General features: G+C 44.1%; 1 protein-coding gene across 2 annotated transcripts in view; it reads right to left on the minus strand.

Moving 5' to 3' along the window:
* LOC122564498 (tubulin beta chain) overlaps nucleotides 1–13405 on the minus strand; it is a 25732-nt gene extending 12327 nt beyond the window's left edge. Inside the window, exons 1-2 of one of the 2 annotated variants that reach the window (XM_043719470.1) lie at nucleotides 13283–13405; nucleotides 12410–12518 (exon numbers count right to left, since the gene is read on the minus strand). In XM_043719470.1, coding sequence (XP_043575405.1) covers nucleotides 12410–12518; nucleotides 13283–13339 — 166 coding nt within the window. In that variant the 5' untranslated portion in view covers nucleotides 13340–13405. Of the gene's footprint in view, nucleotides 1–9663; nucleotides 9830–12409; nucleotides 12519–13282 lie in introns of those variants that run through there. The other variant, XM_043719471.1, reaches the window with a different exon arrangement.
* Between the last annotated feature and the right edge of the window lie 1237 nt (nucleotides 13406–14642).

A 14642-nucleotide genomic window follows, 5' to 3' on the forward strand; every position in this document is an offset into this window, starting at 1 on the left:
GAGGGGGCGGTAGGAAGAGGTGTCCTCAAGTTGGCGTTTGGCTTCAGCGGTGTAGAGGTCAGTGTCCTCGAGTTGGCGTTTGGCTTCAGTAAAGATAGCAGAATAGGTAGAGAGCTGTTAATAAAGGATACAGTACTCCAGGCTTCATGAATAGGACAATGGAGTTTGGGTGGGTGGGGGGGGGCGGAGGAGGTTTAATGGCAAACTTACATAAAACTCTGGTTAGACCCCAGCTGGAAAAAAATGTGAGGTGCTGCATTTTGAAAAGCCAATTCAGGACAGGACTTTTACACGATAATGGTAAGGCCCTGGGGAGTGTTGCTGAACTAAGAGACCTTGGAGTGCAGGTTCACAGCTCCTTGAAAGTGGAGTCTCAGGCAGACAGGATAGTGAAAAAAAAGTGTTTAGCATACTTGCCTTTATTGGTCAGAGCATTGGGTATAGGAGTTAGGAGATCATGTTGTGGCTGTACAGGCCACTTTTGGAATACTGCGTGCAATTCTGGTCTCCCTGCTATTCGACAGATGTGAAATTTGAAAGGGTTCAGAAAAGATTTACAAGGTTGTTGCCAGGGTTGGAGGGTTTGAACTACAGGGAGAGGCTGAATCGGCTGGGGCTGTTTTCCCTGGAATGTTGGAGGCTGAGGTTTATAGAGATTTATAAAATCATGAGAGGCATGGATAAGGTAAATAGACAAGGTCTTTTCCCTGGGGTAGGGGAGTCCAGGTTTATGGTGAGAGGGGGACGATTTAAAAGGGACCTAAGGGGCAGCTTTTTGACACAGAAGGTGGTGGGTATATGGAATAAAATGCCAGAAAAAGTGATGGAGGCTGGTACAATTACAATATTTAAAAGGATCTGATGGGTATATGAATAGGAAGGGTTTAGAGGGATATAGGCCAAATGCTAGCAAATGGGACTAGATTAATTTAGGATATTTGGTCGGCATGTACAAGTTGGACTGAAGGATCTGTTTCTGTGCTGTACAGCTCTATGACTCTGTGGAGTACTGCACATAGCTCTGGGAGCCACATCATTGGAAGGATGTGAATACATTGGAGAGTGTGGGGTAGGGGTTTACTAGAACGGTTCGAGGAATGGGTCGCCTCAGTTACCATGATCGACTGGAGAAGTCGGCACTGTTTTCCTCAGACAGGAGAAGAAAAAGAGGAAATTTGATGGAAGTTTTCAAAACCATAAGAAGTCTGGACGGAATGGGTAGTAACTGCTCCCATTTGTAAATAGATTGAGAAACAGAGGGCAAACTTTTAAAAATGTTTTGAGGGGCAAAAAATTCTTTTCACACAAGGTGTGGATAGGGTGGGGAGTAGACAGGCTGGAAATGTGGTGGAGGCAGTTTGAATTGATGCACTCGAGAGGACATTGCATGATTGGATGGTAGAACCAATGTACATGGTAAAAGGAAAAAGGTGGCAGACTGGCAATGCTCAGGGGCTGAATGACCTCATTTTGCACTGCAACATTGCTGTGGCTTACTTTCTGTCTGCATGTCATGTTCTCTCTAATTAAGATTTCTGAACCTACTCATACTCAAGGTCACAGCAGGACCTGGCAGACTGCATCAGCTATAAGCAGTTGTCAGTCCATATAAGTTGCATTTTGTGAAGATGGAACTGCCGTGATTAATCAATTAGCCACATCAGGCCTTTTATTAAACTCTTAGCTCCCAGAGCAAAATTCTAAATAAAGACTCAAAGGTGCCTACAGATCATCACACCCAATTCCTAAACATTACAGAATGGTGTGTTGTTTCCCTGGTGCCAGGATCAAGGATGTTTCAGAGAAGGCATGGAATGTTCTCACGGGGGAGAGGGGCCAGCAGGAGGTCATTGTCCACATTGGAACCAATGACATTGGAAGGGAAAAAGTTGAGATTCTGAAGGGAGATTACAGAGTGTTAGGCAGAAATTTAAAAAGGAGGTCCTCAAGGGTAGTAATATCTGGATTACTCCCAGTGCTACAAGATAGTGAGGGCAGGAATAGGAGGATAGAGCAGATGAACGCTTGGCTGAGGAGCTGGTGTGTGGGAGAAGGATTCACATTTTTGGATCACTGGAATCTCTTTTGGGGTAGAAGTGACCTGTACAAGAAGGACAGATTGCACCTAAATTGGAAGGGGACTAATATACTGGCAGGGAAATTTGTTAGAACTGCTTGGGAGGATTTAAACTATTGGGGGGGAAGGGATCCCAGGGAGATAGTGAGGAAAGAGACCGGTCTGAGATGGGTGCAGCTGAGAACAGAAGTGAGTCAAACAGTCAGGACAGGCAGGGAACAAGGTAGGACTAATAAATTAAACTGTATTTATTTCAATGCAGGGAAGGCAGATGAACTCAGGGCATGGTTAGGAACATGGGACTGGGATATCATAGCAATTACGGAAACATGGCTCAGGGATGGGCAGGACTGGCAGCTTAATGTTCCAGGATACAAATGCTACAGAAAGGATAGAAAGGGAGGCAAGAGAGGAGGGGGAGTGGCATTTTTGATAAGGGATAGCAAGACAGCTGTGCTGAGGGAGGATATTCCCAGAAATACATCCAGGGAAGTTATTTGGGTGGAACTGAGAAATAAGAAAGGGATGATCACATTATTGGGATTGTATTATAGACCCCCCCTCCCCCCCAATAGTCAGAGGGAAATTGAGAAACAAACTTGTAAGGCGATCTCAGCTATCTGTAAGAATAATAGGGTAGTTATGGTAGGGGATTTTTACTTTCCAAACGTCGACTGGGACTGCCATAGTGTTAAAGGTTTAGATGGAGAGGAATTTGTTAAGTGTGTACAAGACAAATTTCTGATTCAGTATGTGGATGTACCTACTAGAGAAGGTGCAAAACCTGACCTACTCTTGAGAAATAAGGCAGGGCAGGTGACTGAGGTGGCAGTGGGGGAGCACTTTGGGGCCAGCAACCATAATTCTATTCGTTTTAAAACAGTGATGGAAAAGGATAGACCAGATCTAAAAGTTGAATTTCTAAATTGGAGAAAGGCCAATTTTGACGGTATTAGGCAAGAACTTTGGAAAGCTGATTGGGGGCAGATGTCGTAGATAAAGGGACAGCTGGAAAATGGGAAGCCTTCAGAAATGAGATAACAAGAATCCAGAGAAAGTAAATTCCTGTTAGGGTGAAAGGAAAGGCTGGTAGGTATAGGGAATGCTGGATGAAAAAAGAAATTGAGCGTTTGGTTAAGAAAAAGGAAACATATGTCAGGTATAGACAGGATAGATCGAGTGAATCCTTAAAAGAGTATAAAGAAAGTAGGAGTTTACTTAAGAGGGAAATCAGGAGGGCAAAACGGGGACATGAGATAGCTTTGAGAAGTGTGGTGCTGGAAAAACACAGCAGGCCAGGCAGCATCCGAGGAGCAGGAGAATCGACGTTTCGGGCATAAGTTGTTCTTCAGGAAACTTATGCCCGAAACGTCGATTCTCCTGCTCCTCGGATGCTGCCTGGCCTGCTGTGTTTTTCCAGCACCACACTTCTCAACTCTGGTTTCCAACATCTGCAGTCCTCACTTTCTCCTACATGAGATAGCTTTGGCAAATAGAATTAAGGAGAATCCAAAAGGTTTTTACAAATATATTAAGGACAAAAGGGTAACTAGGAAGAGAATAGACCCCTCAAAGATCAGCAGGTCAGGCAGCATCCAGGGAACAGGAGAATCGACGTTTCTTCAGAGCTTATGCCCGAAACGTCGATTCTCCTGTTCCCTGGATGCTGCCTGACCTGCTGCGCTTTTCCAGCAACACATTTGCAGCTCTGATCTCCAGCATCTGCAGACCTCACTTTCTCCCCTCAAAGATCAGCAAAAAAAAATGGGGGAAATACTAAATGAATATTTTGCATCAGTATTTACTGTGGAAAAGGATATGGAAGATATAGACTGTAGGGAAATAGATGGTGACATCTTGCAAAATGTCCAGATTACAGAGGAGGAAGTGCTGGATGCCTTGAAACGGTTAGAGGTGGATAAATCCCCAGGACCTGATCAGGTGTACCCGAGAACTCTGTGGGAAGCTAGAGAAGTGATTGCTGGGCCACTTGCTGAGATATTTGTATCATCGATAGTCACAGGTGAGGTCCCAGAAGACTGTAAGTTGGCAAACGTGGTACTACTGTTTAAGAAGGGCGGTAAAGACAAGCCAGGGAAGTATAGACCGGTGAGCCTGACCTCAGTGGTGGGCAAGTTGTTGGAGGGAATCCTGAGAGACAGGATGTACATGTATTTGGAAAAGCAAGGACTGCTTAGGGCTTGGCTTTGTGCATGGGAAATCATGTCTCACAAACTTGATTGAGTTTTGTTTTTCAGACTGGAGGCATGTGAGCATTGGAGTGCCACAAGGATCGGTGCTGGGTCCTCTACTTTTTGTCATTTACATAACTGATTTGGATGTGAATGTAAGAGGTACAGTTAGTAAGTTTGCAGATGACACCAAAATTGGAGGTGTAGTGGACAGCGAAGAGGGTTACCTCAGATTACAACAGGATCTGGACCAGATGGACCAATGGGCTGAGGAGTGGCAGAGGGAGTTTAATTCAGATAAATGTGAGGTGCTGCATTTTGGGAAAGCAAATCTTAGCAGGACTTATACACTTAATAGTACGGTCCTAGGGAGTGTTGTTGAACAAAGAGACCTTGGAGAGCAAGTTCATAGCTCCTTGAAAGTGGTGGAGTCGCAGGTAGATAGGATAGTGAAGAAGGCGTTTGGTATGCTTTCCTTTATTGGTCAGAGTATCGAGTACAGGAGTTGGGAGGTCATGTTGCGGCTGTACAGGACATTCATTAGGCCACTGTTGGAATATTGCATGCAATTCTGGTCTCCTTCCTATCGGAAAGATGTTGTGAAACTTGAAAGGGTTCAGAAAAGATTTACAAGGATGTTGCCAGGTTTGGAGGATCTGAGCTACAGGGAAAGGCCAAACAGGCTGGGGCTGTTTTCCCTGGAGTGTCAGAGGCTGAGGGGTGACCTTATAGAGGTTTACAAAATTATGAGGGGCATGGATAGGATAAATAGACAAAGGCTTTTCCCTGGGATCACTGAGTCCAGAACTAGAGGCATAGGTTTAGGATGAGAGGGGAAAGATATCAAAAAGAGACCTAAGGGGCAACTTTTTCACACAGAGGGTGGTACGTGTATGGAATGAGCTGCCAGAGGATGTGGTGGAGGCTGGTACAATTGCAACATTTAAAAGGCATTTGGATGGGTATATGAGTAGGAAGGGTTTGGAGGGATATGGGCCGGGTGCTAGTAGGTGGGACTAGATTGGTTTGGGATATCTGGTCGGCATGGACGGGTTTGACCGAAGGGTCTGTTTCCATGCTGTACATCTCTATGACTCTATGAAATCAGCCTCAAACTTTCAAATCTTGCCCATTATCCTTTATTCCTACTCTGGCTGTATAGAAAAAGATCATGTTCAGTGATGAGTTGACTAATACTCCAATATTATAAGTGCAATGTATACAAGGGATTCTGGGGTTGATGTGGAACCACTTGCTAAACACCCCACCTGAATTCCCTTTGGATCAAAGCCAACAAAATGGAGGACTGGACGTAGCTGAACTTATGACTTGCTAATCAGATGTTTGTATAGTGGGATATTGAGCATGACCTTCCCAGAAAAGGGATGTTAAGAGTTAAGATGCTGTATCCAGTCAGGGGCAGTGGGTTGACTGAGGATGTGGCTGAATGACCAAGTTGAGGGACACACCCACTGGAATGCTGTTGAGGTGGATGCAGGAGGAGAGGGCAGGCACATGTCAGAGGTGCTGCATGGCTGACTGGCACAAATCACTTATGGCAACAAACTATGGCAGCGTTTCACCCACTGACATCCTCAGCATTGCCAATCTTCTCCTTCAAAATGATTGCTACGCTTGAATGTCATGGTGCCCTGAGCTTGCTTGCTCGCTCGCTCTCTCCCTCCCACCCTCCTCCAGACAAACATTGAGGGTCGTGCGTTGCAACAGGAACTCGCTAATGACCACCACAATTATCCAAACTGGCTGCCTAGATCCAACAGGTGGATTGCTGCTGCATTCTGAATCCACCTCCAATACAAAAAAGTACGGAGACAGAGGGACACATTAGTGAGGTGGCCTGAGAGGAATTTTAGCAATTTTGCTGATCCTCCATGTCAGAAACGAGACCTTTAATATATAGCATCTTTTGGACTAAATGTGGAATTCTTATAGAACTTGTGAGCATAGCATTAGGCTGCCGCAGGAGGGAAATGGTTTTCTTTCTCTCTCTGGACAAACAGATATGTCAAGGTTTCCTGATTGAGGTTTTCATGTTGTCATTCCTAACTTGATAAAAGGCTACAAGACACTGTCCTACCAGTACAAAAGTCTGGTAAAGGCCAATACTTGGCTTGCAATGCAAGTTAAGCTAAAAGTTCAATGTCATCCCAAAGTGATGTGGGGGAGCGGGTTGAGGTGATGGAGGAACACGCTGACATTTTGAGTATCCGTCTTATACTCATTGGTTGGTAGGGTGCCCACACATGATTGGCACAGGGTAAACATTGGAATAAAGCATACCATGGGGTGTTCAGAGGCAGGGGTTAGTCCTTGTTAGGCAGGGGAGGATGGAGAAAGGAAGAATTTCTTAACACTTCATTGCTGGGCTTAACTATTTATGTAAGCAATACAGGCTGCTCAGCAGAACATTACTAGGTGCAGAGATTAAAACACACTGCACCATCCATCTGTACATCCTCAGGAGTCAGTAAACCAGTTCTCACCTGTCATGAGTTATATGCTTTTCCTTTTTTGTTTTGTTAATTAATTCTATCTAAACTGTTGCTTAAATAACCTAATAACCTATGTGCAGTTACTTAGGAATATCTTACTTCATCTGGAATTCCCAACCCTTTAAATACACCATCCCATCTCTAAACACACCTCAACGATACTTGGAAAACCATCCCCCCGCCCCACCCATCAACTTAAAATTCAGCTCTCACATCCTCAAGTATTTTCACCACAGTTTCTCACCAGTAGATTGAAGTTATTGCTAGTTTACTGGACAATTCACCTCAACAATTCCATTCAAAACAGTATCCTTACCTTGTACTTTGTCACAGCAAGTATTAGTTATCCTCTCAGAATCCACCCACACTGCCATTTCTCTCCATGGCTCATGATAGTCATTAATATTCATGTCCACAATTAAAACCAGATTACAAAGCAAAAAGAGTGTGTATGTTCCTGGATGAAAATGAGCAGCGTTCAGAATGAAATCAGGTTCATCCTTAACTGTTGTCAGTCTCACAAAGCTAAGGAGGGCATGGTATTTTTGTAAGACCTCAGCATAAATTAAGATCTGTTTTAGTTATTTTTCCAAAATCAGGTGCCAGAATGGGTGACAACACAAAGGAGAAGCCTCTGCTGAAACCTCTCTTCATGGACAAGCCTTCTTAAACTTTCAGTCCAGCCCACTTTGCTCATGGCTTATTTGACCTAATATAAATTTGCAGCTTATGTAATAGCTTTTTTTTTTAAAAAAACACCATAACTTGTGACATCTAAGTTGACCTAGTATATAAAACGACCCAGTTTTTTTCAACTTTTAAAGTCATGTTTTGCATAGAAGTCAAACCTCCCCCACTCCAATAATGCTAAATGCACATTAGTAATCAGCCTCAATTTTTCACCCCACAAATGCATGCTTTACTTACAGGTTCCTTATAACTGGGCACAACTGTTTATGCAGTTATAAAAAAAAGGCTGTGTTTTGAAATGCGATGCTCATGACGCTTTCAAATAGTGAGCACCTCCACCCACACACATGGTTAATTTTTATACTGGGCTTATCAATCAATGCCCCACAGTTATTTCTGTAGGAGGATGGGGGTGCAGTGCATTTTCCAAGACTTCAAAAATTGACTTATGAGCTGAAATATATGGTGTTTGCATGGTAGAACTGAGCAGCTCAGGACTTTACATTTTGAGGTTTGGAGAATAAGGACCCAAAAGTTATGCTGCAGTTGTACAAAACCCTGATTAGTGCCCACGTGGAGTACTGTGTGTAGATCTGGGCACCACACCTTAGGAAGGATACAATGGCCTGGGAGGGAGTGCAACGTAGGTTTACAAGAATGGTACCTACGTAGGTTTACAAGAATTGGTGGTTAAGTTATGAGAAAATTTCATACAAATTTCAGAAAACTGGCTTAATTGGTATGAAATTTCATACAAATTAAGCCAGTTTTCTCTAGAATTAGCAAGTTAGTGGGTGATCTGTTTGAAGTCACAGAGATATACAGACAGAAACAGACCCTTTGGTCCAACTTGTCCATGCTGACCAGATATCCTAACTTAACCTAGTCCCACATGCCAGCATTTGGCCCATATCTCTCTAAACACTTCCTATTCATATACCCATCCAGATACCTTTTAAATGACCTAACTGTACTGAGAATGTGTATCAAATATGAGCAGGTAGGGGAAGAGTTAAGTTCTGAGTTTTGTGGAACAAGAGGTTAGGCTGAGCATGACTCAGATCAGATAAGACAGGAAATGACAGGTTGGATAAAGATAACCTATTTCCACTGGTTGGGCACTTCTACACACAAAATCATACAGCATGGAAACAGACCCTTTGTCCATCCATAATCCCAAACTAAACCAGCCCCACCTGCCTGTACCTGGCCCATATCCCTCCAAAATAAGATTAATTATCTTATCCAAATGTCTTTTAAATGTTGTAAGTGTACCTGCACCCACCACTTTCTCTGGAAGTGCATTACACACACAAACCAGTCTCTGTGTAAGAAAGTTGCCTCTTGTGTCTATCTTCTCTCACCTTAAATGAGCAACGTAGGTTTTCAAGAATTGGTGGTTCAGTTATGAGAAAATTTCATACAAATTTCATACAAATTAAGCCAGTTTTCTCTAGAATTAGCAAGTTAGTGGGTGATCTGTTTGAAGTCACAGAGTCACAGAGATATACAGACAGAAACAGCTTACTAGTTTTGGATTCCCATTTGGAACTCTCTTTCACAAGTGGCAGAGGGTGCAGCATCAGATGTTAATTTTGAATCTGAGATAGATATATATTTTGTTGAGCAAAGAGATGGGCTAAAGGCAGGTTTGTGGAGTTAGGCCACAGATCAGCTATGATCTCATTGAATGGTGGAACACTGAATGGCCCACTCCTGTTCCCACAGCAAGTTATCACCGGTGTGTTACCAAGACAACACAGCACAGGTAATTAAAAAAACAGAAAAGGCTGGAGAACTCAGTAGGTCTGACAGCATCTATGGAGAGAGGAACTGAGTTGATGTTCTGAGTCCAAGATGATTCTTCTTCAGAAGCAGACTGGTATTGGACTGAAACATTAATTCTGTTTTTCTCGCCACTGATGCTGTGAAATTTGCTGAGTTTCTCCATCATTCTCCACCTTTTATTTCAGATATTCAGCATCTGCATATTCTGCTTTTACATTAATACAGCGTGGGTTCTAGATGGAGGTAAATACTTACACAGTGAAAAGATTTCCCCAATGTCTCATAGACTTGAATAAAATTGTAGTAAAGGTAATAGCATCATTATTACAGAACAGTGAAATCAAATAATATTGAAATAACATTTATAATATCCGGAGAATACTGGAATTATCATCTCATTTACCGGGTACAGGCAGTCCCGGAACATTTTACTTCGCTTTTCCCCCGCAAACCATCAGCATTACTTCATTGGTTGTACAGCGCTTTCGGATGTTCTGATGGCGTGAAAGCGCTGTATAGACGCAAGTCTTTCTTTCTTTTTCTTTGCAAAAAGAAAATGCAGAGGTTTTCTGCATAAAAATATTGTTAGCATTCTACAATAATGGTGCAGCGGTTATTCAATATACAGGCAGTTCATTTCATTGTTGAGAAAAAGCATTTTTAGGCAGTTACATCAAACAGGCTAGTTCCAAAAGATAATAGATGTTCATCTATCATGGGCGGCATGGTGGCACAGTGGTTAGCACTGCTGCCTCACAGCGCCAGAGACTTGGGTTCAATTCCTACCTCAGGCAACTGACTGTGTGGAGTTTGCACGTTCTCCCCGTGTCTGCGTGGGTTTCCTCCGGGTGCTCTGGTTTCCTCCCACAGTCTAAAGATGTGCAGGTTAGGTGAATTGGCCATGCTAAATTGCCCGTAGTGTTGGGTAAGGGGTAGATGTAGGGGTATGGCTGGTTTGCGCTTCGGCGGGTCGGTGTGGACTTGTTGGGCCAAAGGGCCTGTTTCCATACTGTAATGTAATCTAATCTAATCTCTCCCTCTTCTCTTTCCAATAATGTGCATGTGCCAGTCAGAAAACCTTTGCTTTGGGTGATTTATTTTCCTTTTTTTTAAAATTGCAGCTTCTTTTCTTAAGTCTCACTGCATGATATGAAATCAAGTCATCATTCCTTTCCCCCACCCAATGAATGGTTGCTTACACAGGTCAGAGAGAACATGCTCCCATTGTCTGTAGTGCCCAGGAAAGGGAAATGTTCCTTCAGAATGTCAAGACCCACTACCAAGGTTCATACATTAATGGTGGGTCAAGTTGGAGGTTGCCACTTGAAGTCCAATGTGTCAACAAGAAATGTTTTTGAAAAACTATTAACAAATGTGAAACTAGTTTGGGAGAAGATTTGTAGCTCTGGTGCTCGTTGTTGTGGTTCTGTTCGCCGAGCTGGGAATTTGTGTTGCAGACGTTTTGTCCCCTGTCTAGGTGACATCCTCAGTGCTTGGGAGCCTCCTGTGAAGCACTTCTGTGATGTTTCCTCCGGCATTTATAGTGATTTGTACCTGCCACTTCCGGTTGTCAGTTCCAGCTGTCCGCTGCAGTGGCCGGTATATTGGGTCCAGGTCGATGTGTTTATTGATAGAATCTGTGGATGAGTGTCATGCCTCTAGGAATTCCCTGGCTGTTCTCTGTTTGGCTTGTCCTATAATAGTAGTGTTGTCCCAGTCAAACTCATGTTGCTTGTCATCTGAATGTGTGGCTACTAAGGATAGCTGGTCATGTCGTTTCGTGGCTAGTTGGTGTTCATGGATGCGGACCGTTAGCTGTCTTCCTGTTTGTCCTATGTAGTGTTTTGTGCAGTCCTTGCATGGGATTTTGTACACTACATTGGTTTTGCTCATGCTGGGTATCGGGTCCTTCGTCATTTTGCTCATGCTGGGTATCGGGACAGAGAACAGCCAGGGAATTCCGAGAGGCATGGCACTCATCCACAGATTCAATCAATAAGCATATCGACCTAGACCCAATATACCGGCCACTACAGCGGACAGCTGGAACTGACAACCGGAAGCGGCAGGTACAAATCACTATAAATGCCGGAGGAAACATCACAGAAGTGCTTCACAGGGGGCTCCCAAGCACTGAGGATGTCACCTAGACAGGGGACAAAACGTCTGCAACACAAATTCCCAGCTCGGCGAACAGAACCACAACAAAAAATGTGAAACTAGCTCCAAGTATGTGACACAGTGGAGCTGCGCAGGTCTACAATGTTGAATGTGGCTCTGCAGCAAGATCTTGGGAGCATTCTACAGTATAGATGGATTAACTGATATGATTTGTTACACATGAAAATACTGATGGTGCACCCACATTTTCATGTCTAAGGTGTAACACCATGACCAGATATGTTTGCACAAGGTGATGTGCAGATACATTGGCAGTCAAGGTCATGATTAGATGATGTGGATATTACTGCACTTTCTGGATTTCCAATTTTGAAATTTATTTTGTACTTTTTTACTGCAGTGGGTTCTCTAGCATTTTCTGTGCAGAGGATACATTCTCATGGCCTGCTGCACCTGCTCAAAACAACACAGCCACTCACCCCACCCCCTCCCAAAAAAGGCTGTAAACCTCATTAGTATAAAACTAGAACATCTCCACCAGATAACAGATGGGCAGAAATCTGACAATCCCACTGGGATACCTTAGCTCCATTTCAGTTTAAGTTTGAAAAATCTGTTCTTTAAATCAATCACTGCTCCCAGTAACCACTGTGCTGAAAGCTTAGCAATAATAAGCAGTGTGCCTTTATGGGGCAAATCCTCATGATTTTGGGAGGGGGCTTGACACCCAATGAGATGATTGTCACAATGAAAATCACAGATGCAGGACTTTAAGCCTTAAGCGCGCTGAGAGAGGCACAGACGCCCACACTTTGCAGAAAACACACGATGGGGGGGAAATGCATTGATTTGTCGGGCACCGAACCCAAGAGGAGGTTGTGAATAATGAATGGGAGCTGGAGGGGAGGCTCAGAGCCGGACAGAAAGGAGTCTAACCGCCATCCCTCCCTCCCCCCACAACCAAAACAACACTGATTGAAAATGAAAAGGGCAAGAGGTGGCAGATACAGGGCTGCTGTTTTAGGTACCTGCCGCTTCATTGTAGTAGACATTTATTCTCTCCAGTTGCAAGCCGCCATCTCCCTGGTAGGTGCCAGTGGGGTCGATGCCATGTTCGTCACTAATCACCTCCCAAAACTTGAAAGACAAAAAGCAATGGTTAGTGCTGGGGGTGGTGTTGGGGGGGGTGGTTGAGGCCAGGAGCGGACAGCCACAGCATCAAAGCAGCGTTAGCACATGGACTGCATGGAGCCACTGAGCAAACTCTCTCTCTCTGCTGTGCTCTTCCAGCGCCACTAATCCAAAATCAAAACCTCAGGCAGCTATTCTGCATTTCCCCCACCTCCCTCTCAAGGCAGGAACAATCTTCTTTACAATTCAAATCACAAGGAAGGTCTGTCTCCATTACACACGCCCCATGCTACGAATATAGGAGGTTCCCTTTTCAACAAATTTGGAATCTTTGCAATTGCCAGGAGCGGGTCTGTGCAATAACATTACTGCAGCGACTGGCAGTTTGCAAGGAAACACTTTGCATTTCCCCCATTAAGCCAGCGTTCATTTGTAATAAAGGGATCGGATCTTCTTTTTCTCCCTGCCACTGCCCAAGACTATATTAAATTTCACAATACGATTAACCTTATTTATTTCCTATCGGAAGACAGTTTTGCCATCTCAGCAGTCATTTCCATCAGACTGGGTAAAAAACAATGACTGCAGATGCTGGAAACCAGATTCTGGATCAGTGGTGCTGGAAGAGCACAGCAATTCAGGCAGCATCAGCGATTTCCATCAGACTCCCCAGCATTTATACTGCAGTGGTATACAATTGATAAACGGATCTAAATATATGCTTTTTAAAAAAGAAATCTAGATTGGTCTTTCTTGATTGAAGTGACTACCTTGGCCCCGATCTGGTTTCCACATTGTCCAGCCTGAATGTGCACAATCTCACGCATTTTGACACTGCCTCGTGTTCAGCCGCTTCCAGACCTTCCCTCGACCCCGTTCTCCTGTCAGCAACAAAGAGGCTACAATTCCTTACCCTCCCCAAAATCCCCAGGAAAGCGGGATTGGAGGAACCAGGGCTGAAGGCGGAGTCTCACCTCGCCATGTGACAGGGCACTGCCACAAACCTCATGCTAACGCGGAGCCCCCTCGCCAAACCAACCAGAGCACCCAGATTCTTCACTCCAGTCGCCAGCTCTGCCAGCAGTTGTGATGTTACAGAATGAGAACACAGAACCAGGCCATTCAGCCCACCGTGTCTGTGCCAGCTCTTTCAAATCTTCCTCTCCATCTTAAGCAAACTCCCTCAGATTTAAGGAAGTCTTATTTTCTCTGTGGTTCAGTGGGTTCTGAGATGGCTGATAAATTTAATGCTTGATCTGCAGACTCACCCAAGTATGGGGCTTGAAGAGTCAAAGAGTCATAGAGATGTACAGCACGGAAACAGACCTTCAATCCAACTCATCCATGTCGACCAGATATCTTAACCTAATCTAGTCGCTTTTGCCAGCATTTGGCCCATATCCCTCTAAACCCTTCCTATTCATATACCCATTCGGATGCCTTTTAAATGTTGTAATTGTACCAGTCTCCACCACTTCCATACATGCATTACCCTCTACAAGAAAATGTTGCCCCTTGGGTCCATTTTAAATCTTTCCCCTCTCACTTTAAACCTACGCCCTCTAATTTTAGACTCCCCTACCTGGGGAAAAGATGTTGACTATTTATCCTATCCATAATCCTATCCTATCTATAAGGTCACCCCTCAGCCTCCGATGCTCCAGGGAAAATAGCCCCAGCCTATTCAGCCTCTCCATCTAACTCAAACCCTCCAACCCTGGCAACATCCTTGTAAATCTTTTCTGCTCCCTCTCAAGTTTAACAACATCTTTCCTAAAGCAGAGAGACCAGAATTGAATGCAGTATTCCAAAAGTGGCCTAACCAATATCCTGTACAGCTGCAATATGACATCCCAACTTCTTTACTCAATGCACTGACCAATAAAGGCAAGCATTCCAAACAACTTCATTACCATCCTGTCCACCTGGGACTCCACCTTCAAGGAACTTTGAACTTGCACACCCCGGTCTCTTTGTTTGGCAACACTCCAAAGGATTCTATCATTAAGTGTGTAAGTCCTGCCCTGATGTGCCTTACCAAAATGCAACACCTCACAGTTATTAATGTTTCATAGCGCTTGACAAGATCAGAAATTATTGTCCATCCCTAATTCCCCTGGAACCGAGTGG

This window comes from Chiloscyllium plagiosum, chromosome 29, assembly GCF_004010195.1.
Source record: "Chiloscyllium plagiosum isolate BGI_BamShark_2017 chromosome 29, ASM401019v2, whole genome shotgun sequence".
Taxonomy (NCBI): Eukaryota; Metazoa; Chordata; class Chondrichthyes; order Orectolobiformes; family Hemiscylliidae; genus Chiloscyllium; species Chiloscyllium plagiosum.